The sequence below is a fragment of the Cetorhinus maximus genome, chromosome 9, assembly GCF_964194155.1.
Source record: "Cetorhinus maximus chromosome 9, sCetMax3.hap1.1, whole genome shotgun sequence".
Taxonomy (NCBI): domain Eukaryota; kingdom Metazoa; phylum Chordata; class Chondrichthyes; order Lamniformes; family Cetorhinidae; genus Cetorhinus; species Cetorhinus maximus.
The window spans coordinates 92,476,734-92,502,089 of record NC_135887.1 but is presented as its reverse complement, the minus strand read 5'-3'; the positions used below and the strand labels follow the sequence as shown (position 1 = coordinate 92,502,089).

Genomic DNA, 25,356 nt, shown 5'->3' with positions numbered 1-25,356 from the left:
CAAGGGGTGGGATGAGGTTTCGTCCAGTGATTAAAAAAATAAAAACTTTTTGCACTCAACCCTGACATGTCCCTGCTCATGTGACAAAATCACATGAGGGAGCATGTTTTTTAAACATTTTAAATTTTAAAAATTACTTATTTGGAAAATCTTCAGCTCTCTGAGGCAGCTCTGTGCCTCAGGGAGCTTTTACTGCGCGCACCCACGCACATGCGTGAACTTCCGCGCTTGCCCTCCTCCCCCATCCCCCCACCACACAGGCACCGCTGAGCACTGCAGCCCGTGTTTCACACTGGCTAGCCTTTAATTGGCCAGCCAGCGTGAAATCGCGGTCAGGGCCCGATCGCAGGCGGTGGTCCGTTTCACAGCTGCTCCTGCTCGCCCCCCCGTGAGCCCACGTGACGACCGGAAAGTCCTGGCCTATGTGAAGTATGCAAGAAATTTCTGAAAGAAATGTTTTGTGGCTGAAAAGCACCGGAGTTGCAGATTCCTCAGAGGCAGGACTTATGGCTCACTGCTATTCGGTGTTCAGGCTTTAGGGATTCCCAATTTCAACTTGCGGAGTCAGCAGTGGCTCAGTTGGTAGCACTGTCACCTCTGAGTCAGCAGGTTGTGGGTTCAGGTCCTCACTCCAAGGCTTGAGCACAAATATCAAGGCTGACCCTTCAGTGCAGTACGAAGGAAGTGCTGCATCATTAGTGCTGTCTTTCAGATGAGAAGTTAAACCAAAGCCCTGTCTGCTCTCTCAGGTGGATAAACAAGATGCATTTGCACTATTTCAAAAAAGAGCAAGGGAGTTATATCTGGTGTCCTGGCCAAAATTTATCCCGCAATATCATAAAAAAATACATTATGTAGTCATTGTCATATTGCTCTTTGTGAGACACAAAGTGGCTGTCACGTTTCCTACATTACAACACTGACTACTGTCACACACAGAATTTACGGGCAGAATCATCCCAGATTTGCAAAGTGTGGTAGTGGTTGGGAAAAAGAATGTTTTACCCGCCAGCTGCAATGATGGGTTTTTGCGCCGTATCATCCTATTCCCAGCGCGTCCTGCCTCGTTAATAATGCAATCAGGGGAAACAAGCCAAATTGCTGGCGGGCGGGCTCGGATTTGCCCACCCTGCCATGACCCCAGTGCTTCTACGCTCCGAGCACCATATTTAAAGCGCACCAGAGTGCATGCCTACTTTATGCCTACAGACCAGGACTGCCACAGGGTCAGATGGCTCTGAAAGCAAAGAACGCGGCAGCCCCCAAATTTAGTGACACCTCTCTGGAATGCTTGCTGGACGCAGTGGAATACCACCACGATGTCCTCTACCCCCATTCTGGTTGCAGGAGAGCCACAAGCGTCACAAATCCAGACTAGGAGGTGGTGGTAGGAGTGGTCAGCACCACTGGAAGTCAGCCATCCTATGCAGGAAGAGGACGAATGCTCTCATCTGTTCTGCCAGGGTAAATCATCCACATCATCACTCTCAACTCACACACTCACAAACCCATCACACCTCACAGGGGTCTCACATCTCAAGGGACAACACCATTAACTCTCACAAACACCCTCACATTTCCATCAGGTTCATATCCTCTGGAGCTCACGTCCTCATCCCGTCCATGGCTCCGCTCACCACACAGACATTCCACATTGTCATCATGCGTCCTGCTCACACTTCCTCCATCTGTTTTAAGCAGAAGCTGACTTAAAATAGGAGAGGTCCCAGATCGGGGATGGAATGGCCCACATTTGGCCCCTCACTCACTTTGAGGAGCGTGCCATTGCGCTGACTGGTGAGTACGTGGACTGTACCTGCGTGACGGTGAGGTCAGTGGCGAACACCCATGTGAGGATCCTCCACCACATCATCCCTCTCTCAACACAACTGTGAGTGCTCTCTCTCCTGCTTTTGACTCTGCTGCCATGCACTAATTATCTCAACTTTAGTTCACAGGGAGCTCTGTCAAGCGACCTACACCTCCAAACAACCAGTCCCTCAGCTCCATCCAGGTCCTCAACTCCAGCCATGAGGACACTTTCTCCACTGAAGAGCTAGAAATAAGCAACCTGGAAGATCCATCACAGCAGTTACCCACACCCTCCACCAGTGCAGAGACGCGCACCTCATTAGGGCCTAGTTCTAAAGCAGGCTCAGGTTCACAATCTGGTGGTCACTACACGGACACGTATCCACAGCAGGAGGAGGCAGGTTCAGCCGGGCTCCCCTTGGAGGACTGCTGGGGAAGAGGCATCTGTGAGATCCAAGTCAGATGATGAGCCTCTGGATTCAGCCTTCCAACTCATTGTGGAGAGTCAGCAGAAGGTGGGGCAAAGTCCACATGAAGTCTCTGCCATGGGTGGTCAGGCCAAGCCCACGGATGTAATGGGGCAGGTGCAGGAGAAGACTTCATTTCTTGGCACGGAAGGCAATCACTGACCATGCCTTCGATGCCTTAATCCAGGTGTGGCCACCATACATGTAGACAAACTAATGCTTTCATTTTGATGATTCCCAAGTGACTGAGGTGAAGTTCTTCTAACGCTTATGTTTGGAATTTTGGAGGAATAACAACTCTGATCTCCCATAACAAACAATTGTCTTGCAGAGTCAGCTCAAATCTACACATTTTTAAAAATTCATTCACAGGATGTGGGCTTCGCTGGCTAGGCCAGCATTTATTGCCCATCACTAGTTGCCCTTGAGAAGGTGGTGGTGAGCTGCCTTCTTGAACCACTGCAGTCCATGTGGTGTAGGTACACCCACAGTGCTGTTAGGAAAGGAGTTCCAGGATTTTGACCCAGCGACAGTGAAGGAACGATGATATATTTCTAAGTCAGGACAGTGAGTGACTTGGAAGGGAACTTCCAGGTTCTTTAAATGAGTTGGAACGTTTTTCTCAGTGTTGAGCAAATCACCTTGGAAGCAGCTTACACCAGGGAGGTCCTGCAGTATTTTGTCCATGGCTAGAATAAAGCTGCTGATGATGCGATTCTGAATGGTAGTCGTTTGTATTGATATAGACCTCTGTGTGTGCTGATGGTTGTATACTTCCTGGAATCTTCACTCAGCTGCATTTGCAAAAATGCCTGTGATAGGTCAAGCTTTGTGAAGAATTCATCTCCATTCAGAGCAGTGAGCAGGCCCTCAATTTTCGGTAGCGGAAGTGATTTTATAGTCACCATATATTCTGATAGACCCATCATCCTTCACTGCTGGGACTATTGGAACTGCCCACTCTGCATAATCAACTTTCTCAATTATTTGTAAGTTTTCAAGTTGTTCTAGCTCCTGCTCGATTTTCTGTTTCATTGAGTAGTGAACTGAACGTGGTTTGATGAATCTTGGAGAAGATTCGGCCTTCACAGCAAGTTTGGCTTCAATGTCTTTAATAACTCCAAGACCTTTTTTGAAGACATCAGTATGCTTGTCTAACAAGGACTGCAACACAGAGCTGCAATCCACTTTATTTATTTTATTCCAGTCCTGCCGAATTTCTTCGATGGACGATCCCCTTTCATAATGATAAGTGGCAAACTTTCTATTTGACCTCCATATTTAGCTTGAACAGACATTTTTCCAAGTATATTCACAGGCTCACCAGTCTGCCTAACTGGAGGAGGGTTTTCTCCAATGGGCATTTCTTGAAAATTTTCTCCCATGTCTTCTCTGAAGCAATAGAATCAGATGCTCCAGTGTCAACCTCCATTTCAACCATTTTACCATTTAAGGCAATACCAACTTTTAGTCCTTCATCTAGTTTCAGAACAGACTGAATGCAATACAATTGCTCTTCTGCATTGTCGCTATTAGTTTCACTTTCTGTCTCTTTTGGACTGGCATTACTTTTGTATTTTGTTTCCAAGCAACGTGTCTTTTTAAACTGTCTGTTTATTTTCAAGCACGACTTGTTTGTGTGCTCGTGATGCCTTTTTCTTCATGGTTCTGCTTTACTGTGATCAGCCTTTGATCTACATGCACGGTCTATGTGCTATTTTTTTTCCACAGTAGTGACAATCAGCAATTTTCCACTTATGGGCTTCTGCATTATGCCCTATTCCATTACAGCGGTAACATGTTTGAAAGTGAGTATACCCTGACTTCCCCTACACCTACCTCCTGTAATGACCGATGCAGTTGGTAAAGCAGAGTTATTTAAAAATCCCAGAGGGAAACTTTAAACAACTGTCATAACCTATAATTTTAAGTGTTATGTTTGAGATGCTACTCTGAATTCAGGAATCAGACCATCACTTCTCGAGGTTTTACATTAAACTAACTGAAACATTTTATTAATTTACACAGGTTAAAATATATACACACGGCTACAAATTACTACTATCATAACTTTTAACAAATTCCCAAACTATTCTCCATTAAGGCAACAGCAACCTGTAGATTTAACCAAACATCAGGCAAAGCATTTTCACCTTACAAAATCAGAATGAGGTTTGTTGCACTTTGGATCCTGTGGAGCCAGTTGGAGGCTTACAGTTCTCTTTTGATCTTACATTGCCTTTGCTCTGCACACCCGAAAACTACTGAAGTTATACCTACCACCACTGATTGAATTCAAATTCTCATTGTCTCACCAATCTCTTTGAACTTCACCTTTTAACAATGAAACCACTTCCATAGTACTGATTTTATTAGTAATATAAATATCTGGCTTGGTAGCTGTTAGATAGGCATCAAGTTTTCACCCCACTTCTTGAATGAATGCTCTATTCAAAAAATGCAAATGCACGCTATCTCTCTTACATATCAAAACTAGTACCCATCAAAGCACCCAAACTAGCTGGCTTTAATCCAATTAAGATGCACCTGCAGACTAAACCTCTATTTTAAAAGAAAAATATTTTCCAAAATATTATATACATTAATAGCTTCATGACACCTCCCCACTTGTCGCATTCTCCCTGTTACACCCTCCTCCCCTCATACTCCCTCCTCCCCCCATACTCCCTCCCAACGTCACCCCCGACACCTTCGTCCTCCTCCCAACCTCACCTCCACCTGACACCTCCGTTCCCCCTTCCCAACCTTACCCCCACCTGACACCTTCGTCCCTCCCTACCAACCTCACCCCCTCAACACCTTTGTTCCCTCCCATAACTTCACCTCCCCACCCCCCCCAGTACACTTTCCTCTCCCAGTCAAACCTAGATCTCCCTCTGCCTCCCTCCCCCCACACACCACCCCCACCCCCCCCACCTCACCTCACCAATACAGCTTCCTCTCCCACTCATAGCTGGTCCTTCCGCTCTCCGGCCAATTGTGATGTTTCGATGCAGGCCTGAGACATCAACAGAGACCTCCCACTTTGTGAGAGCTGCTTCACAGCACAGCCATGTCCATAAGAATCCACCCAACATACGATGCACTTGTTGCTCCAGGGTCTGGTAGCTGTAGGGCTCTAGCATCTTCTGCTCCTTGGATGTTTGCGATCTGAGCAAGGCCCTAAAGGTAAGTCCTGACTTCTGCATTTCATACTTGTCCAGATGTATTCTGGGCCACTGTGTTTTCCTACCGGTGCAATGGTAAATCTGGCATGGGGGGAACGATTCCAGTTGGTCCTTAATTTTCTTACCATTAGCAGGATGCAAAGTGGGTTCATGCCAGCCTCCAACGGGATTGGCGTTTCGCCATGGCAGACACTATCAGATATCCTGCTGTGCTTACACGCCAGTGTGAAACCAATTTTTCTCCTTCTTGCCATACTGTGTCACCCTCCCCCAACCCGCCACAACACCCGATGCCCAACGCCAATGGGGCTGGAAAATTCCTGCCAATGTGTTTTATTATTGACCATGATCAAAGTGTTTTAACATGAGGTGAGTGTATTTCCTTCTCCTTGGTGATTGTCCCAACTTAAATAATTTCCAGCAGCAAGCGAAGGTTTTTTTGTGATGTCTCATACATGTAACCACATGCACAAAGATAAGACACAGATGAAGAAGAAAACAATACAAGTTGTAATGATTTCAGTCTTTTTCATAGGAGGCCTGTAGTTTCTCAGTTGAATTAATACTTTAGTTCGAGCGGAGGTCTTGAAAAGCAAAGGAATCTCAGTAAGCTGCGATGCTGCTTGTAATTGAATTTCCAGGAGGCTGGTTCTCAGTTGAACTCGAAGTTGGAGCAGGCTGGCAGGGTGACTCCCTTTCCCTTTTTCAAGGTATAGCCTTGGCTGTGCTGTCTTGCAGCTGGTTCGATGGCTTTTCAGGTGATGTTTCTGATGTGAACAGCTTCTGCTTTTATTATTTTTGTAAAGGAACAGATAACAAACATGGCTGCCTTAAATCGTGTGACTAATTACGAGTTCAAAATCCTTCCAAAAAAGGGTAGTAAGTTGTTTTTCTTCACATCCTCTGTGAGTGATCTTAATTGAGTGATTAATTCAATTCAAATTACCCATTGAATGCCTTTCATGATTAGAACAATGAATTTCGATGGCTCCATGGCCCAGGACAAGTTGGCCAATATGCAATAATCTTGTTCTGTTTATAGTTCATCCTTAACAAAAGGACTTGTGAGTTTCTCAAGTAGCTGAGATTGTTCATGTTTTAATGAAGTATTTGCTTGAGTTTCAGTTTTCTAGAGTTGATAATGTCAAAGTCACTTGATGTGTTGTCAGCCATCTTAAAACTGTTGTGTCACTTTTTAAAAAAAATATAGTTTTAAAATTTGTAATATCTTCATCCCTCTACTGGGCATGACACTATAGCTTAAAAGTACTTCATTGGCTGTAAGGTGATTTGAGATCTCCAGGCACTATATAAATGTAGCTCTAACTTTTATTTTCCTTTTTTATGTTCAAGTGAGCAGGCGGCAAGGACATCTGCCCAAAGCAATATTCATTTCACGTCCCAATGACCTCATCAGTACCTGACTGCAATTTTAACTCAGTGGCCTAAATTTGAAGTTGCAGTGAAATTCTCATCAGGTCAATGAAGCAGGAAGAGGGGTAGGGGAAGAGGGCATATATTTTTTAACTTTATTCTATTTCCGTTGTAGGGACAGGAGGAGGAGGAGTGTTCTCCTGGGTCCTGCAAGGAAAGCTTAGGCTTCTACTCTTCCTGAATGTGAGACATTTTTTATGCTGTGAGTAGTAATGACTTGGAACTTGCTACCCACAAGGGTGGTGCAAGTGGAAACAATCAATAGTTTCAAAAGAAATTGGCACTTGAAGGAAATAAAATTGCAGGGCTATGGAGAACGAGCAGGGGAATGGGACTGACTGGATTGCTCTGCGGGTAGCTGGCATGGACTTGATAAGCCAAATGGACTCTTTCTGTGCCATAAATAGCTCTATGACCTTTGAAAGACTGTCCCTTTAGCAATCCAGGCCTCAGCGGGTGAACTCTGAGCCATATGATTTTCTGCCACTTACCAATCGGAATGTGTTAGGGGTGGTTGGCCATTGGGTTTTAACAAGGCTTGGGAAGCAAAATACTCCAGGCCATAACTCTGCAGCAATGGGTGAGTTCCAAACTCACAGGGCTTGTTATACCAAAATCTGGCCTGGTAAAACTGGTCTGTCTGTTATGAAACAACATGAAGTCCCTTGTGGAGGGGGCTTATTACTGAATTACTACTGTCATTCATTTGATAAAATTATAGCTGAAATTTAAGAAGGAAATCGACCATGAACAATCAAAAGCAGATAGTGATCTTGTGAAAGCACTGGAGAATGCTTTAAAGTCATAATTACAGTGCAGAAACAAGCTATTCAGCTCAATAGGTCCATGCCAGTGTTTATAGCCTCCTCTCACCCAACTTCATCTAAAGCCATTAACATATCTCATCCCTTTCTCCCTCATGTGGTTATCTAGCAGTTTCCTGAATGAATCTACGGTAGTTGCCTCAACTGCGCCAAGTAGTAGCGAGTTCTACATTCGAACTACTCTTTGCAGAAGGTGCTCCTGAATTCTTTATTGGATTTATTAACAACTATCTAATGGCCTTGCTTGGAAGTGGAAACATCTTTACAACAATCCTATCAAACCGTTTCATCATCTGATAGATCTCTTATCAGGTGACCCTTAATCTTTTCATCTAGAGAAAAGAGGCTGTTCAATTCTTCCTGATGGGTTTAACTTCGCAGCTCTAGTATAATTCTAGTAATTATTTTTTGCACCTACTCCAGTACCTCTATATCATTCTTATAATAAGGAAATCAGGGGCTGAATTTTACCAGGACCTTGGAGGACGGTGTTATGGAGGTGTGTTGATGTCCAATATTAAATTTCAATTTCATCTGCTGGACTCACATATAGAACTTTTCTTTTAAAAAAAGCAGTTTCAACTGTTAAAACAAAGACACTGATTTAAGATGGCTGATAAGTCACCTGGCATTTGGGGCTGCACACTGGCCAAGCTTCTGGAAGCTTCTAATGCTGGATTAAAATTAACATTCTAGACCAGATCCTTGTGGAATGTCACACCTGCCTTTGTCAGGATTTACCCCAAAACAGCAAGGACAATAATCTGTCTCCTGGGCTACGAGGCAACTAAGGAGAACTCACAAAACTGATTGTGCTCAAGGGAGGTGCCAAGGACCCCTATCTGCCTCTATTGTATGTCGATGGCTATGACCATGGGAGGTAGAAACTCCTTCGCTAACATGAATAGACACTCAATTGTTTACCATTACGTATCAATGGCCAGTCATCACATGACCTTTGATTTCTGAAACCCTAATTATTTTAAAACCCTGCCGGCTTTGAGGCAGCCTAGAGAAGAAACATTTGAAGGCAGCACAAAACTGTTTGTCTCTCTCTTTCAACTGAAGTGAACCTTGACTGCTTATGTCATGCTGTGGACAGCAGACAGAGAAATTCGAAAGAACTTCAAATTCCAAAGCAGCGTTTCCAGGAAAAAACTGAGGACTACCACTTTAAGAACTGCCTCAGCGATGAACAACAGTGAAGGACTCATAATCAGTGAACTCTTTACATCTTTGCCTTTTACCATTGAATCTTAATTTGGCCAAAAGTTAACATCCTCTACTTTGTAGCTTGTATTTTTGTATGTTTGTGTGTCTGTGTCTGTGTGTGTGTTTTGCGACAGCCAGGAAGAGTGTTTACTTTTTTAATTTTTAAAATATCTTTACCTGGATGTGTTTTTAGCACAATAAAATCTAACCCTTTACATGTTATAAATTCAAGAAAGCCTGTTTTGACTGAATTATTTGCAATGTAATGTAATTTAAGTACATGCACTGAATTGGCACATTCATCCTCATAAATCTCTAAAACTCTGTTATGATCAACACGTGAGTGGGAAAAAGGGGGAGTCCTTGCACCCTTCCTCTCCTGGTCATAACATGGGTATGGAGGCTGTGGGTTGGGGCCGGGGGGCGCAGGTGGACATGCACAATGTGAAATAAAGGCATTGGTTTGCTGTTGAGTTCCTGCCTGCAGTCACTTTTCCCAGAGGTCACTGGGTCCAATGCTGGCAACCCATGCATCTGTAGGGGGATACCAATTAAGGTTGTTGAGTGACTGAATGTGGCAACTTTCACACCGCATGGCAATTTAACAACAAAGAGTAGGCAACTTCATAGGAGCTGAAAACTGAAGAAGTTTTCATCGTTACCAGCTGAAAATGGCATGGCTGCTGTCTTCTCATGCCACAGCCTTGCTATCAAGTGAGGATTTCTTGGAGAAGGCAGCCAGCCTCGCTTGCAGTGGGCCATATTGTATTCAACTCCTGTCACCCGAACTTGCCCACTATTTGTAATTGGTCAGCGAAGACAGAGACTGCCTGCTAATTGGCCACCTCCAGTAAAATTAAGCAGGCTGCAGCAGTGAGCAGGATTGGGACCCTGAAATGTTCAAATGTCATGATTATTTTCAATGTTGGGAAAATCCAGCCCCAAAACTCTCCAATTTAACCTGCACCCTATTCCACACTTCTAACGGGCTTAACCAATAAAGCTCTATCAATCAATAGCTTACAGAAAAAATATATGATTTGCTATTTATCTCATCCTTGTTCCATGTATGTTTGATGCTGTGTAGATTAACTACTCCAAAAAGCACTGGCTATAGGAACATAATGGTAAGTGTGCTGCTAATCTGGGAAAGTGTGGTTGTTAAGTGTAATGGGCAACAGGCCAGGATTAAATAACAGAGTTTTGAAGACGGATGAACATTTTAGATTTTGTGTAAACACATTTTGAGATCAGAAAGTGTTTATGGAAAAATGACTCAGAGTATTAAATAAATGGGACATGAACCACAGTACAGTGGATTAGACATGGTTTGTTGAAACAGTGGATCAAATGGCGATTTCTCATTCTGAGCTTTCTTATGCTAGCTTTTGTCTTGAAGGTGATAATATTTCTAAATAAAATACAGATCTTAAATATGCTGACATTTACCTAATAGTTACAAAGAAATAGATAATCACCAATTTACTAGCCAGGAAAGGGATATTGTAGATAGGTGAACCCAAACTTTCCTTCTTATACTCTTAACCCTAAAGTGGAACCTGAACCCATTCAGGTGAAGAAAATGGTCAAGGCTCGCAACTCAGTACTCTTTTAACAGTTTATTATACCACCAGTAACTTGTGACAGCTTACCAGCTGAGTTGTATTCGGCTCTGTGGGACTGGATCGGCCCAGACCTGCGAGAAGTGTACGAGAGTATGCTTCTAGCTGGCAGCATGTCAGAATCCATAAGGAAAGGCATCATCACCCTCATCTACAAGCGGAAGGGGGAAAGGGAAGAAATTTGAAATTAGTGACCCATTTCACTGCTGAATGTGGACTATAAGATTCTGTCCAAGGTCATCGCCAATCGGGTCAAGTCTGCTCTGGAGTTGGTGATCCACCCTGACTAGACCTGCGCTATGTCTGGCAGGAAGATCTCTGACAGCCATATGCTACTCAGGGATACAATTGCCTATGTACAAGACAGGGGTGTGGACACCTGCCTCATCAGCCTGGACCAAGAGAAGGCCTTTGACAGAATATCGCACACCTACATGGTGGATGTGCTCTCCAAAATGGGGTTTGGGGATGGAATCCGCAACTGGATCCAACTGCTCTACACTAACATCAGTAGCGCAGTATCAATCAATGGGTGGGAATCAGATAGCTTTCCAATTAAACCTGGAGTCAGGCAGGGCTGCCCTCTCTCCCCTGTCCTGCTTGTGTGTTGCATAGAACCTTTTGCTGAGTCCATCAGGAAGGATCTGGGCATAAGAGGAGTGACGATCCCAGGCAGTGGAAGCACTCAGGTCAAAGCCTCCCTGTACATGGACGATGTCGCCGTCTTCTGCTCGGATCCGCTGTCGGTGCGCAGACTGATCAACATCTGCGACCAGTTCGAACTGGCCTCTGGAACCAAGGTAAATCGTGGCAAGAGCGAGGCCATGTTCTTTGGGAACTGGGCTGACTGATCCTTTGTCCCCTTCACCATCAGGTCGGGTGGCCTGAAGGTGCTGGGGATATGGTACGGAGGGACCGGGGCATGCATTAGAAACTGGAAGGAGCGAGTGGCTATGGTGGAAAGGAAACTGGGCATGTGGGAGTGACGCTCCCTCTCCATTGCGGGTTAGAACCTGGTCAACAGGCGTGAGGCACTCTCGCTGTTGCTGTACGTGGCGCAGGTCTGGCCCATTCCTCTACTCCTGCGCGATGGCTATCACCCGAGCCATCTTTCGATTTATCTAGAGGTCGAAAATGGATCGTTTTTCGTAGGAACGCAATGAACAAGCCTCTAGATAAAGGGGGGAAAAACGTGCCCAACATCGCCCTCATCCTAATGACCACCTTTGTATGCAGATATTTTATGAATAAAGTATATTTTTCCAAAAAAAAAACCTTACAATATCAGTACCCCGTTCCCTTCAAGTTAAATCAACACTTACAAATGTTGTTCCCTTAACCTCTGAACCACAACCACCCTGTAGATCAGAGAAGGACATTCCTATGTGTGCGGATGATCAATCCTACCTTCCTTGCAAGCTAACATTGTAAGTTCTGTTGAAGAGTCATACGGACTCGAAACATTAACTGTGTTCCTCTCTGCAGATGCTGTCAGACCTGCTGAGTTTTTCCAGGTATTTTTATTTTTGTTTTTATATTGAAAGTCGTTGCCCCTGCAAAAATCACACCTGTAACAATGATTGCCACAAATCAATCCCCCTTTTAATTGTACCTTCTTGCAAAAGTTCCACATCCTGGGTTTGTGAATAGCTCATTAACATATGAAGGTATTTCAATTAGGAAGATTCTACTTATCAGTATGATCAGGTTGATGAATGACTTTTGCTCTAATTAAACCGTTACTGGGATTAGCATTTTAAAGGGATGTACATTGGTCGTACGCCCAATCATCCTGGAACTCCCAGCTCGTTAGTAAGTGCGACATACGGTTCTAGAGTTTGGCCACAGGTGTTCAATGATTGAGACAAATCACTTAAATCTTGGATAGACTCATATCATTGTGTGGTCTGATTGCCGCTGCCATCTTTTCACTGTTATATTCAAGGAGTCAGTTCATTATTGTCTGTGTTTCATTTCAAGATTTTTTAAAATCCAGTTCCAAAGTCCCAGGGAATGCTGGGAAGTGGAACTTGGCCAATTTCTGACAGCTGTCCATACAAATGGCCTTGTTTTCTCCAATACCATCATTTGAACTGAAGTTGAAAGCATTCTTGCTGAATGACAGGCTACAGCGCTCAATCCTCAAGTGACTGATGTTCTGACTCTTCAGAGAATCAGTCACTTTTAAACCAACTTCTCCTGTTTTGCTGAGCTGAGACCACACACATTAACGATTGTTGTCTCTTCTTCTTTCACTGTCATTTCCCCACCATCATCTGCCATGACCAGCACAGGAGATATGATTCTTATCCACAGATTTCTGAACCATAGTTCTCCAAATATCAAAAATAATTCTATTCTGACCCCCCCATCACACCACCGCACCCTCCCCCCCGCCGCCCCGCGCCGCAAAATCCTTGTGGAGACAAAGTCCCGTCTTCACATTGAGGATACCCTCCATCGTATTGTGTGGCGCTACCACCATGTGCTGAATGGGATAGGTTTTGAATAGATGTAGCAACTCAAAACTGGGCATCCATGAGGCACTATGGGCCATCAGCAGCTGCAGAATTGTATATAACCACAATCTGTCCCTCATGTCCCAGCATGTCCCCCAACCATCAAGCTTGGGGATCAACCCTGGTTCAATGAAGAGTTCATTCACAGGGTGTGGGCATCGCTGGGCAGAGGGCATTTTTAAGAGTCAACCCATTGCTGTGGATCTGGAGTCACATGGAGGCCAGACCAGGTGAGGATGGCAGATTTCCTTCCCTAAAGGACATTAGTGAACCAGAGTTCACTGGGTTTTTTACAACAAGCGCCAATGGTTTCATGGTCAACATTAGACATTTTAAGTCCAGATGTTTATTGAATTCAAGTTCCACCTTCTGCCATGGTGGGATTCATACCCAGGAGTTCCTCAGGGTAGTGTCCTAGGCCTAACCATTTTCAGCTGCTTCATCAATGACGTACCCTCCATCATAAGAAACTGAAGCAGTCCATGTCCAAATGCAGCAAGACCTGGATTTGGACATGGCAAGTGGCAAGTAACATTCACACTGCAATTGCCAGGCAATGACCATCTCCAACAAGCGAGAATTCAACCATCTCCCCATTCAACAGCATTACCATTGCTGAATCCCACACTATCAACCTCCCGGAGGTTACCATTGACCAGAAACTGAACTGGACCAGCCATAAAAATACTGTGGCTACAAGAGCAGGTCAAAGGCTGGGAATTCTGTAACTCACCTCTTGACTCCCCAAAGCCTGTCCAGCATCTACAAGGCACAAGTCGGCAGTGTGATGGAATACTCTCCACTTGCCTGAATGAGTGCAGCTCCAACAACATTCAAGAAGACTGACACCATCCTGGGCAAAACAGACTACTTGATTGGCACCCTATCCATCACCTTCAACATCCACTCCCTCCACCACTGATGCACAGTGGCAACAGTGTGTACCATCTGCAAGATGCACTCCAGAAACTCACCAAGGCTCCTTCGACAGCACCTTCCAAACCCATGACCTCTACCACCTAGAAGGACAAGGGCAACTGATGCATGGGGACACCATTATCTGCAAGCTCCCCTCCAAACCACACACCATCCTGACTTAGCAATATATCACTGTTGCTTCACTGTTGCTGGGTCAAACTCCTCGATCTCCCTCCCAAACAGTACTGTGGGTGTATTTATGTCACATCAACTGCAGCAGTTCAAGGAGGCAGCTCACTACCACCTTCTGAAGGGCAATTAGGGATGGGCCATAAATGCTGGCCTAGTCAGCAATGCCCACATCCCATGAAAGAATAAGAAAAAATTACTTTGCTGCAACATTAGATGTCTGCAGATAATTATATCTTGCTGTTAGGCCTCTTGTTAGAGCTATTATGACCAGGTGAGAAGGGGTGAACTGGATCCCCAATATTCAACGGACTTGGTTGATCAAAGGTTTAAGTTTCTTTTTTACGAGGATATGCATTTTCAAAATCAGAATGTATTTAACTATTTGAGCTGTGAGCAATAAGAAGCCAATCAAACATGGTTTTTTTGAGTCAAAGAAAGAGCAAATTTATTAACCACTAAACCCAAGGAAAATAATAAAAACATGACATCAGATATTCGGCCCTCATGCAATCATTCGGGCCCACAAACAAAGACACACACGCACACACACAAACACACACACACACACACGCACGCACACACATGTATCAGAAATAAGGGGAGTTAGATTCCAATAAAAAAATGTAAAAAAAGATACGGTTAAGCGTCCTTCGATTGTCTTTGAGGCGTACATTTTACATGCTGTGAGATTTAGGTTAGCTGGTTTCTTGGATGCGGTCACATGTAGAGGGTGTTGCAATAATTACAAGTCTCAGTTCGCTGGTAGGTTTCTAGTAGAGTTGGCCTCTCGGACCAGGCAACACTCTTATTCCAAAAGCGAGACAGGGAATGAGAGCAGCCCTCAGCTTTTTTCCTCTGCTGAAGACTTCCTTGACACCGCCTTTGTCACTTGCAATCTCCATCTAGTGGCTGGCAGACTTGCCTTCAAATACTTTACTCATTGGCCGGGATTTTCCGTGCCCACCAGTGCCAGGTATGTTTGGTGGCGTGAGCAGACAACATGGCGTGATCGGTTTCACAAAGGCGTGAAATCAGTTTGCATCCATCCACTCAGCCCATCGATGGTGGGCCACGTTTCCTGCCATCGGACGTCGGGAACCTCATTGTAATACATCAGCATACCATTATTAGGCCTGCCCGCTGGAATTGCTCCCCCCACCCCCACTGGATCGTCCGCCCATGTTGGTGTGAAAGCACGCTGGTGTAGAACACATCTTGACAAATGTGACATGCAGAAGTCGAGAATTACCCGCCAGGGCTTTGCTCACATCACAGACATCCGGAGAGCAGAAGATGCTGGAGCCCGACACCAACGGCACACTGGAGGAATGTCCATGGCATCCTGGGTGGATTCTCATGGACATGGCTCCCCCGCGAAGCAGCGCACGGAAGTTGGAAAGTCATCATTGATGCTCACAACGGGTAATGGTCGAGGGGGTGGGAGAGGAAAGGTTAGGATCAACCAGGAGAGGGAGAGGTGTCGGGGGTGAGGCTGGGAGGGGTGGGGGAGTGAAGGTGTCAGGATGGGGTGAGGTTGGGAGGGGGAGAATGAAGGTGGTGGGGGGTGAGGTTGGGGTGGAGGGGGACAGAGAATGGGGGGAGGAGGGGGGTAACTGGGAAGAAGACTGCAATTGGAAAATTAGGTGTAAGGGGCGGGGCTGGGGGGGTGGGGCCGGGGCCAGGGGGCGGGGGGGATGAAAGGGGAGAAGTGAAAGGGAAGGTGAAAGGGAAGAGGAGAGGAGAAAGGGGTGCAGAGAGGAGAGGGTGTCCAGGAGGAGGAAGGGTTGCGGAGAAAGGAGGGTGTCCAGGGAGAGGAAGGGGTGTGGAGAGGGGAGGAAGTAAGGGTTGAAAAGAAATAAGGAGTTAGGAAGGGGGTAGGAGTAACGCTGGAGGAAGGAGTCGGGGGGAGGGACTAATGGTGGCTGAAGAGGTAAGGGCGGAGGAAGGAGTCAGGAAGGGGGAGGGACTAAGTGGGGGGAGTCCACAGTGGGGTGGAGGATTGAGGGGCAAGGGGTTACGGGGAAGGGGTTCCAGGAGGAAGAGGTGTGGAGGAAGGAAAGGGTGCCGGGAGGAAGGGGATCTGGGGGGGAAGGGGTACAGAGGGGGAAAGGAGTGCGGAAGGGGGGATGTGCAGGTGAACGTGTACGGGAGGGGTCGGATGGGTCCATATCTGCCTCCTGGGGAGCGAACTGAGGGTCGGCGTGGTATGGAGGAAGGGTGAGAATGACCGAGGGCAGAATGAGGCAGTAGGGTGGGAGGGCGAGGGTTCGACGGTGGCGATAGAAGTGAGGGCGGGGGTGGTTGGTGGGGACTTGGACCCTGGGCGTGGGAAGAGGGAGGTTGGGGAGATGAATGTGGATGGAGGTGGGGTTTTCAGGAAGGAAGTGAACATGCATGTTCACCTGGACATCCCCGAAGGATAAAAGTTGTGGCTGGTAGGTAACGGATAGGGGTTGGAATGTGATGCTGGGGGGAGCTCAACTATGATGGGGGAAAGGAAATGGGTGACTGGTGGAGGGGAAAAGATAGGGGAGTGCACGAGAAACTGAATCAAGACCATACTTGTTAAATCAAAAGTGAAATGAGAGTCATGGTATGCAAGATCATGTGCTGCATGGGAGTGTGATCAGTGGGTGGGCGGAGATGCAGGTCAGCTCAGATGGACAACTGATAGCGAAGTCCAACAGGCAGCATTCATAATGCTCAGGACATTGAGAGGCGTGTGAAACGTGAACGATCCAAGTGTGTGTGAGCGTGCATGCTTGCACCAGGCTCCGAAAGACCCTGCCACACACACACTTTCCCCTCAATAATCACTCGTGGGTTGGCTGCTCCCTGTGTGGTAAGCATGCTATAGACAGGATGAGGACTCAAGCTCAAGAGGATATGAGCCTGATAGAAATGTGAGAGTGTGTGTGAGTTAGTGGTGTTGTCCCTCAAGGCATGAGATCCCTTTGGATGTGTGATGGGTTTGTGAATGTGTGAGTTGAGAGTGATGAGAAGAGTGAACCTGTTAGATGGATGAGACCATTCATCCTGTAGAGGCACTGGGTGGCTGTCCTCTTTTGCAGGGCATTGGCACCCACCACCGCCTCCCAAGCTTGGTTGGTCACGCCGCTGCCCATCCTGCAGCCAGAGCAGGGGTAGAGGACATCGCAGTGGGCCCCCACGGCATCCAAAAGGCAGTCCAGTGATGTGTCACTGAACCTGGGGGCTGCATTCTTGATGTCTTTTGTGGACATCCTCCCTGCAGTAGTAATGGGCTAGAAGTACTGAGATGTGTGTGTGTAGCTGGACTTTAAATATGGCGCCCGGTATGATGAAGCGGCGAGGTGACGGCGGGCGGGCAAATCGTAGCCCCCCCGCCATGGAAACAGCAGGTTTCCCAGGAATGCATAAATAATGTGGCAGGTTTGGGATGATACGGCCTGAAAAGCTGCCATCATGGCTGATGGGTAAAATGTCGTTTTACCTGCCCGCTGTTGCACCTAGTGCAAATCCGGGATGATATCATCCATTATGTATTTCTAAGAGGTTTTGGGTGTGTCTGTCTATAGCAGCCATTGTTTCAACATCTTCTACTTTGCATTTTTAATGTCTCTTCCTTAGACAGTTATGAGTTTCGATGGTTGTCTGAATTATAGGAAATGTCTCTCTCTTCACACTCCCCTGAGATTGGTTAGTTGGTTTCTCACCTTCGCCTTGGAATGCAGCATTTTTAAGCACTTTGCTCTGTCTCAGTTCAAATTATAAACTTTTCCAGTCAGTTGAAAAGTCATATTTTCAAAAATAAAGGATCTCCTTTTGCCGCTTCCCTTCCTGAAGACATAGGGCAGAATCGTCCAAGATTTGTACTAAGTGCGGTAACGGGCGGGTAAAATGTCGTTTTACCCGCCGGCCACAATGGCAGCTTCTCACACCGTATTGTCCCAAACCCGCTGCATTATTTATGTATTCCCAGGAAACATGCCGTTTCCATGGAGGGTGGGCTCTCATTCACATGCCATGCCATCACCTCAGGCTGGACTCCATATTTTAAGTGCAGCCGCGCACACACCTCTCAGAGCTTCCAGCCCAGGACTGCTGCATGGATGACATGGCCCTGAAAGGTAAGAAGGCTGCAACCCCCAGGTTCAATGACGCGTCCCTCGAGCACCTTTTGGATGCAGTGGAGGTCTGGGTAATGTCCTCTACCCCACTCTGGCCGCAGGATGGGCAGCAGCTTCACCGATCTGACTTGGGAGGCAGTGGCAGCGGTGGTCAGCGCCAACACTCTGTAAAAGAGGACAGCTACCCAGTGCCACAAGAGGATGAATGATCTCCTCTGTTCTGCCAAGAGTAAGTCACTCTTCTCATCGCTCTCAACTAACACACTCACAAACCCATCACACATCTACAGGGCTCTCACTCATTGCCAGTTCAAGGGACATCACCATTTATTCTCACACATACACCTTCACTGTCCTGATCCCGTCCATGGGACCACTCACCACCCACACATGCCAGGCATGCTTATCATCTGGCCTGACAGACATCCTGCTTACACACTCTCCATCTCTATTCATGCAGGACAAGCTGTCACACAAGAGGGAAAGGTTGCAGGCTGGTACAGGAATGCCTGAAATCAAGGTCCTCATGGACTTTGAAAACAGAGCCAACCAGCTGGCTGCTGAGGATCTGGACCGTTCCTGTGCGGACAGTGAGGTCGGCGGCACTCTACCAAGTGAGGATCCAGCATTGCAGCATCCATCAGACAACCATGCTGTGAGTGATGTGTCCTGTTTCACAGGCCACTGCCATGCACTAATTTTCTCTCCTTGCTTTCGTAGGCACATCTGTCAAACAGCCGACGGAGTCCGCAACCCAGGGCCTCCAATCAAGCCCAGAGGGAAGCTTAGAAGAGGAATCCACTGAAATCATCCCTGAAGACCCATCACAGCGCTCACCCACACTCTCCACCAGCACAGACATACACACCTCGGTGGGACCTAGCTTTAGAGTAGCCTCGGGATCACAGTCTGGTAAGCACATCACATTTTCTGATCCACAGAAGGCGACAGCAGGGACTTCTCAGGTGTCCAGCACTAGGAGGAGTGCTGGAGGCCATAAATTTGATGAGTTCGAGTGAAGTGACGAGCCTCTGGACTGAGTCATGTCACAGTTGCTGGAGCTGCAAAGGCAAGCTTGGGAACATCAGGAAGGGATATCTGCTGCACGCCTCAGATTGCAAGGCATGATGGAGGAGTCCGTCTGCCTTCCGGGTGAGGTGATAGTGCCAGCATGCCAATGGCCAACCTGGTAGGATGGTGGCCACCATGGAGACCTTGGTCCAGGTTGTCGCTCCTGCACTGCTGCACAGGCTAAATTCCATCGCCGAAGCCATAGTTGGCCTCGAACAGTGTGTATGTGAGAAGGATGTGGGGTAGCCCGATCTCACTCCACCCTCCTCAATGAGTCAGCCACAGGCCCTCAGGCATCCACGGGGAGGAGGATCAGCAGGTCTACCTCGCTCCCCCCCGGGCCATCCATCCAGGTGACTCCAGGAGTGTCCGGCCCATCCGAATTCGCTCTTCCTGTGACCTCAGCAGCTCCAGCTTCACAGGCTGAGGAGGGTGCCACTGCCACACAGCAGGACCCTGAAAGCAAGCTGGGCCCTCCAGGTCTTGGCCCTCAAGAGGACACCCGCAAAGGTTATAACAGGCAACAGGGCATAGCAGTCAGCAGGCTGCCTCCACCTCCGATGTGGATGTCTGGAAAGCACCAAGACGTAGTGGCAAGGTTGGGAAAGTTAAGATGATGTAGTTGCACAGCCTGGCACAGGTGTTAATCAGCTGTACATACTGTTCACTATTGTAAATAAACTCCCAAGAATGCCTCCCTGCCTGTGGCTCCTTGTTCTGATGAGCAGTGTTCATGTCACTCAGATGTGAAACCTTTCTGCACAAGATAAAGGCAGGTGTCTCAGTCCTGGGCCTCTTCCCTGTGCTTTGTACAGTCTTCAGACCAAAGTGATGATCCAGCCTCACGTTCCCTGGACATATCAGTGATGCCTATACCTCAATAGTGCTTGCCATTGCTGCCAGAATGTCGTAGGCAGGCACCACAGACTTCTGTCATTCTCTCTGTGTGTTTTGAGCATCTTTAAGGTGGGGCTGGTCCCCATCTCTTTAGTATCTGTGACTAGTGACGCTGTGTTCCTGAAGGGCACAAGTTCTGAAGGCGGACAAAGGATCAGGTGCTTTTAAAGTTTCATCACTGCATCACCATGATATGACCCTGATCACAGAGCACAAGCGAGCTGCCCTTGGACAGACAGGAGTCAGACATCCTTAGATGCAATGTGAAGTTCCATGCCGTCTCCTCACTGCATGTCGTCATCATCCTCCACAAACCTAGCAGCTATGAGGGCCCCCGAGTATTCCTGCCTCATCTGGCCAGTGCGAAGGACTCATCCCCATCATGGACCTCCTCATCCTCATCACTATCAACGTCCTCCTCACCAGAGGAGACCTCCAGCTCCTCCACAGCCAACTCCTCTCCCCGTTGCAGCACCAGGTTGTAAATGGCGCAGCAGGTGACAATGATGCGTGACACCCTCCGTGGACTATAATGCAGGGCTCCACCAGACCACTCCAGGCACCGGAACCTCATTTTCTGCATTCTGGTGGTTTACTCCACCAAGTTGCGAGTTGCAGCATGACCCTCATTATACCTTCCCTCTGCTGCAGTCAGAGGCCGCCACATGGGTATCATCAGCCACATCCTCTGCAGGTAGCCCTTGTCCTCTCGGAGCCAACCCTACACCCTCTGTGGACACTGGAAGATGTCAGGGATCTGTGACTGAGAATGTCAGCGTCAAGGACACTCCCTGAAAATTGTGCACAGACCTATAGGATGCATTTGTGGTGGTCATACACCAGCTGCACATTCATGGAAGCCAAGGTTGACATAATTGACCCCTTGTTGCCACGGAGGTCTGAGTGCCACGTGAGTGCAGTTGATCGCGCCCTGCACCTGTGGGAAACCCAAGATCTGGGTAGATCCAATTGCTCTTGCATCCTGGCTCTCTTAGTCCCGGGCGTAATGCACAAAGTTGTGTGCCCATGTGAAGATAGCATTCGCGACCTCATGGATGCATTTGTGGGTGCAGGCTTATGAATATCCCATGGAGCCCTGAAAGGAGCCACTGGTGTAAAAATTGAGCGCCGTGATCACTTTCACGGCCACTGGCAGTGGGTGCCCTCCATGTCTCTATGGTGCCAAATCCTGCAGTAGTTGGCAGATGTGACCAACCAGTTCCCTAGACACGCGCAGTCTTCGGCAACACTGGTTGTCGGTTATCTGCAGGAATGAAAGACGGCTTCTATAGACCCTGAGTCCAGCTAGGCAGCGACCAATGATGGCTCGCTGTGGCTCTTTAGCAGCTTGTGCGGGAGCCCCAGCCGCTCCTTCTTCCTGAGGGTGCTGCTCCTCCCTCTGCACAGCCAGGTGCCTCCATTGCTCTCTTCTCCATCGTCTCCACTCTCTGTAAGCCACAAGGCATACAGTTAGTTCACCAGGCTCCATGCTCCTGATGTACTCCTCCTGTAGGATGAGAGAGATGTGTGGGTTAGCTTGGGTTAGCTAAGAACCTCTCTTAGTTAAGTCTTAAGGCCCCTTAACACATCCTGGAGAGGGCTGGCCACCACTTGGATGGACAGAGTTTAGTGCGCTGCATGGCTGCCCAAAAGCCTAACCGTCTCCGCCCACTCCATCTGACTGATTGGCAGCAGCCTTGCCCATTGGACTGCATGCTGTGCTCTCAGCTCAGGCGCAGGCAGTCTCCTAACCTACACTGTATGGCTGCACATTTAGCTTGAACCATGGGAGAGGCTGGTCTAAACCAGGATGATGACAATGCAAGGGGTTGTAAGTGCCTCCATCAGTGACTGCTCCATGGCCAGCTTTAGCATGGAGATTGTACAACTTGCCCAGTTGTCCAACTGTTCTGCAGTCCACTAAAATGCTCATTAGCTTGCAGGTTGTGCCCAAGAGGTGAAGAGCTCTGGAGCACTTGGAGGCATTTTCATACCTCTGCATTGCTTGAGTGGGCAGAGAAGCTAGAGGCCCGACTCCACGCATATCAACATGGCTACGTCTGAACTGTCTCTGCTGCAGAAGGATGGTCACTTAATACAAGGTTTCCCTAATGCATGGCCGCTTCCCTTCCTCTTACCCCGCACGTGCTTATGCACTACCTTCAATCACAGGGCAGCCCTTGCCCCACGTCTCCAATGCGCCTCAACTTTGAAGTCCAACAGGCAACCCAGGTGAGCGCTGCACAACCTTATGCAACCTTACTGTGTACCTACCTCCGAGTTCCCCTCCAAGTCCAGACCGCTGAGTGCACGCCTTGTATGCTGTTGTGAAACATGCCAAAGTGCAATCACGCCGACGTGGGCGGATGATCCAAGATTGGCGGGGGCGGGGGGGGGCGGGGGGTAATGATTCTGGTGGTCTGGCCTTATAATGATATGCAGGTGTAGTACAATGAGGTTCCCAATGGCTGATATTGGGAAACGCAGCCCGCCATCAATAGGCTGAGCGGACGACTGCAAACTGGTTTCATGATGTCGTGAAACCAATTTCTGGCCTTCTCGCCATATTGTCTGCTTACGCTGCCGAGTACGCGCAACGCCAGTGGGTTCCGCCCATACTATAAAATCATGAGATTGATAACCATATATAGCTCTAAAAATGGTGTGGTGCTGGCCATAATTCCCTTCTACAATGGGAACCTCCATATTCTGCCGGAACAGAGGGAATTCTTTAATGGATTATGGAAATTCCAAGGTAATACAGGGTTCCCAAATAGCACTTACACATTTGTAGGACAGCAGAGGTTCCTAAACTTTACTTATTGTGTATCACTTCCAGATCTATGAATTGCCAACATACCCCTATTAGCATACAATTCCTATTTATATAGCACCTTTAACATAATGAAACTCCCCAAGGTGCTTCACAACAGCATTATAAAACAAACTATGAAACTGAGTCACATAAGGAGAATGAGGTCAGATGACCAAAAGCTTGGCCAAAGATTGTTTTAACAATTATCTTAAAGGAGGAAAGTAAGGTAGGCAGAGAGGTGTTGAGCTTGGGGCCCTGGCAACTGAAGGCATGGCTGCAAATGGTGGAGCCGTTAAAATTGGGGAAGCACAGGAGGCCAGAATTAGAAGAATGCAGATATGTTGGAAGTTTGTAGGACTTGAGGAGATTGTAGAAATAGGGAGGGGTGAGGACATTGTTGGGTTTCATATGACATGAAAAGAAATCCAAAACTTTATTATTTTGCCATGTTTTTTAAAAAATGGACTTTCTGCTAAACCAAAAGAAATTGCTGCTACAAGTCACATGACCACAGGGTTGGCTCTTTGCTCTGGAAGCTACCACCAGGAGTTGCAAGATCAAAATAATTCCTCCCTAAGCCTGTGGACTCTCCCACCTCATTTTACAAATCCCTTGTAATCAATGAAAGCAGAAGAAGTGCAGACGAACTGGCTCCCCAACTGGAACTATCACAAAAGAAAGATCGAAACTCATTATACTGGAAGAGATGCTAATAACCACTTGTTCTCTCTCCTAAGGAGGAACAATGGAATTCTGGCATGAGGCACAGATTCAGATTGTTAAGCTGCAATTAACCATTAATGTGACATGTCACATGACCCAAACTTCTCGCCTTTTTGGATAGTTTTAACATTATATCTTTGGCCTCACAAGCAGTCTGCTATTTACCATTCAACTGATGAACCAGCAAGAAGCAGACCTCCATGCAGAACAACAGCCTGCTCTTCGAAGCATGGAAGATTTCCTACCATCATCTGCAGAAACAAACCAGTCTCTGTCTATGTACTTCATCTTGCAATATCAGTACCAACTGTAAAGCAATTCTACAACTCCAGTCTTCAGCAAGCTAAACTCAAACACCCACATGAAAGAATTCCTCACTGGACTCTGGAAATCATGTGAACTATTATTCATTTCTGTGGTTCTTGCACTGTTACTATCCATAGTTGTAAAACTCCTTTTTCTATCCCCAACACCCTTACTGTGTGTGTGTAGTGGAGTGAGAAGTTGCAAACACTCCTCCCCTGGGTTTTAAATGTGGAATAAACTTCTGAATTAATCATAATGCAAGTTTGCTGGGGGTTATTGGTAAATGGGACCTCACTGAGGGCTTGGGAAAACACGCCACCACATTGTTTAAAAATAATCCCAACACCTTCTGTTTATTGTCAGATGGTGAGGAAATAAGTACAGTTCGCCTGTCTCTCTCCTGTCCGTAATACCATGGAGGGATTTGTAAACAAAGATGAGAATTTTAAAATCAAGACTTTGCTTGACTGGGAGCCAATGTAGGCCAACGAGCATAGGGGTGAAAGGGAGACAGGACTTGCTGTGAGTTAAGACAAGGGCAACAGCATTTTGGATTACTTCAAGTTTATGGAATGTAGAATATGGGAGATCAGCTAAGACTGTGTTAGAATAGTCTAGATTAGAGGTAATGAAAGTATGAATGAGGGTTTCAGCAGCAAAAGGTTTAAGGCTGGTGTGAAGTCTGATGATGTTATGGAGATGAAAGTATGCGGTCTTAGTGATGGCATATGAGGTCGGAAGCTCATTTCGAGGTCAAATGTGACACCGAGGTTGCAAACAGACTCACCTAATCTCAGACTGCTGCCAGCGAGAGGGATAGAGTCAGTATCGAGGGAACAAAGTTCAGTGCAGGGACCAAAAACAATAGTTACAGTCTTCCCAATATTTAATTGGAGGAAATTTCTGCTCATTCAGTACTGGATGTCGAATTAACAGTCTGGAAATTTAGTTGTTCAGAGAACTGGAGGTAAGGTATAGCTGTGTGTCATCATCATCAAACATGTGAAAATGAATGCTATGCCTTCTGGTGATATCGTCAAGGGGCATCATGTAGATGAGGTGAGAAATAGGAGGTACCAAGGATAGATCCTTGGAGGACACCTGAAATAATGGTGCAGGAGCAGCAAGAGAAGCCATTGCAGGTGATTCTCTGGCTTCAACTAGATAGATAAGAATGGAACCAGTTGAGAGCACACCCACTCAGCTGGATGAGAGGCGTTGGAGAAGTTGGTATGGTTAACCATGTC

General features: G+C 46.9%; 1 protein-coding gene across 3 annotated transcripts in view; it reads right to left on the bottom strand.

The window, feature by feature from the left end:
* LOC144684824 (uncharacterized) overlaps nt 1-25,356 on the bottom strand; it is a 112,992-nt gene that overhangs the window by 65,724 nt on the left and 21,912 nt on the right. For 2 of the 3 annotated variants that reach the window (XM_078549097.1, XM_078549099.1), the window contains exon 1: nt 15,438-15,569. The exons of the other annotated variant lie outside the window; for it this stretch is intronic. In XM_078549097.1, the coding sequence (XP_078405223.1) occupies nt 15,438-15,552 (115 nt within the window). In that variant the 5' untranslated portion in view covers nt 15,553-15,569. Of the gene's footprint in view, nt 1-15,437; nt 15,570-25,356 lie in introns of those variants that run through there. 3 annotated transcript variants of the gene reach the window in all.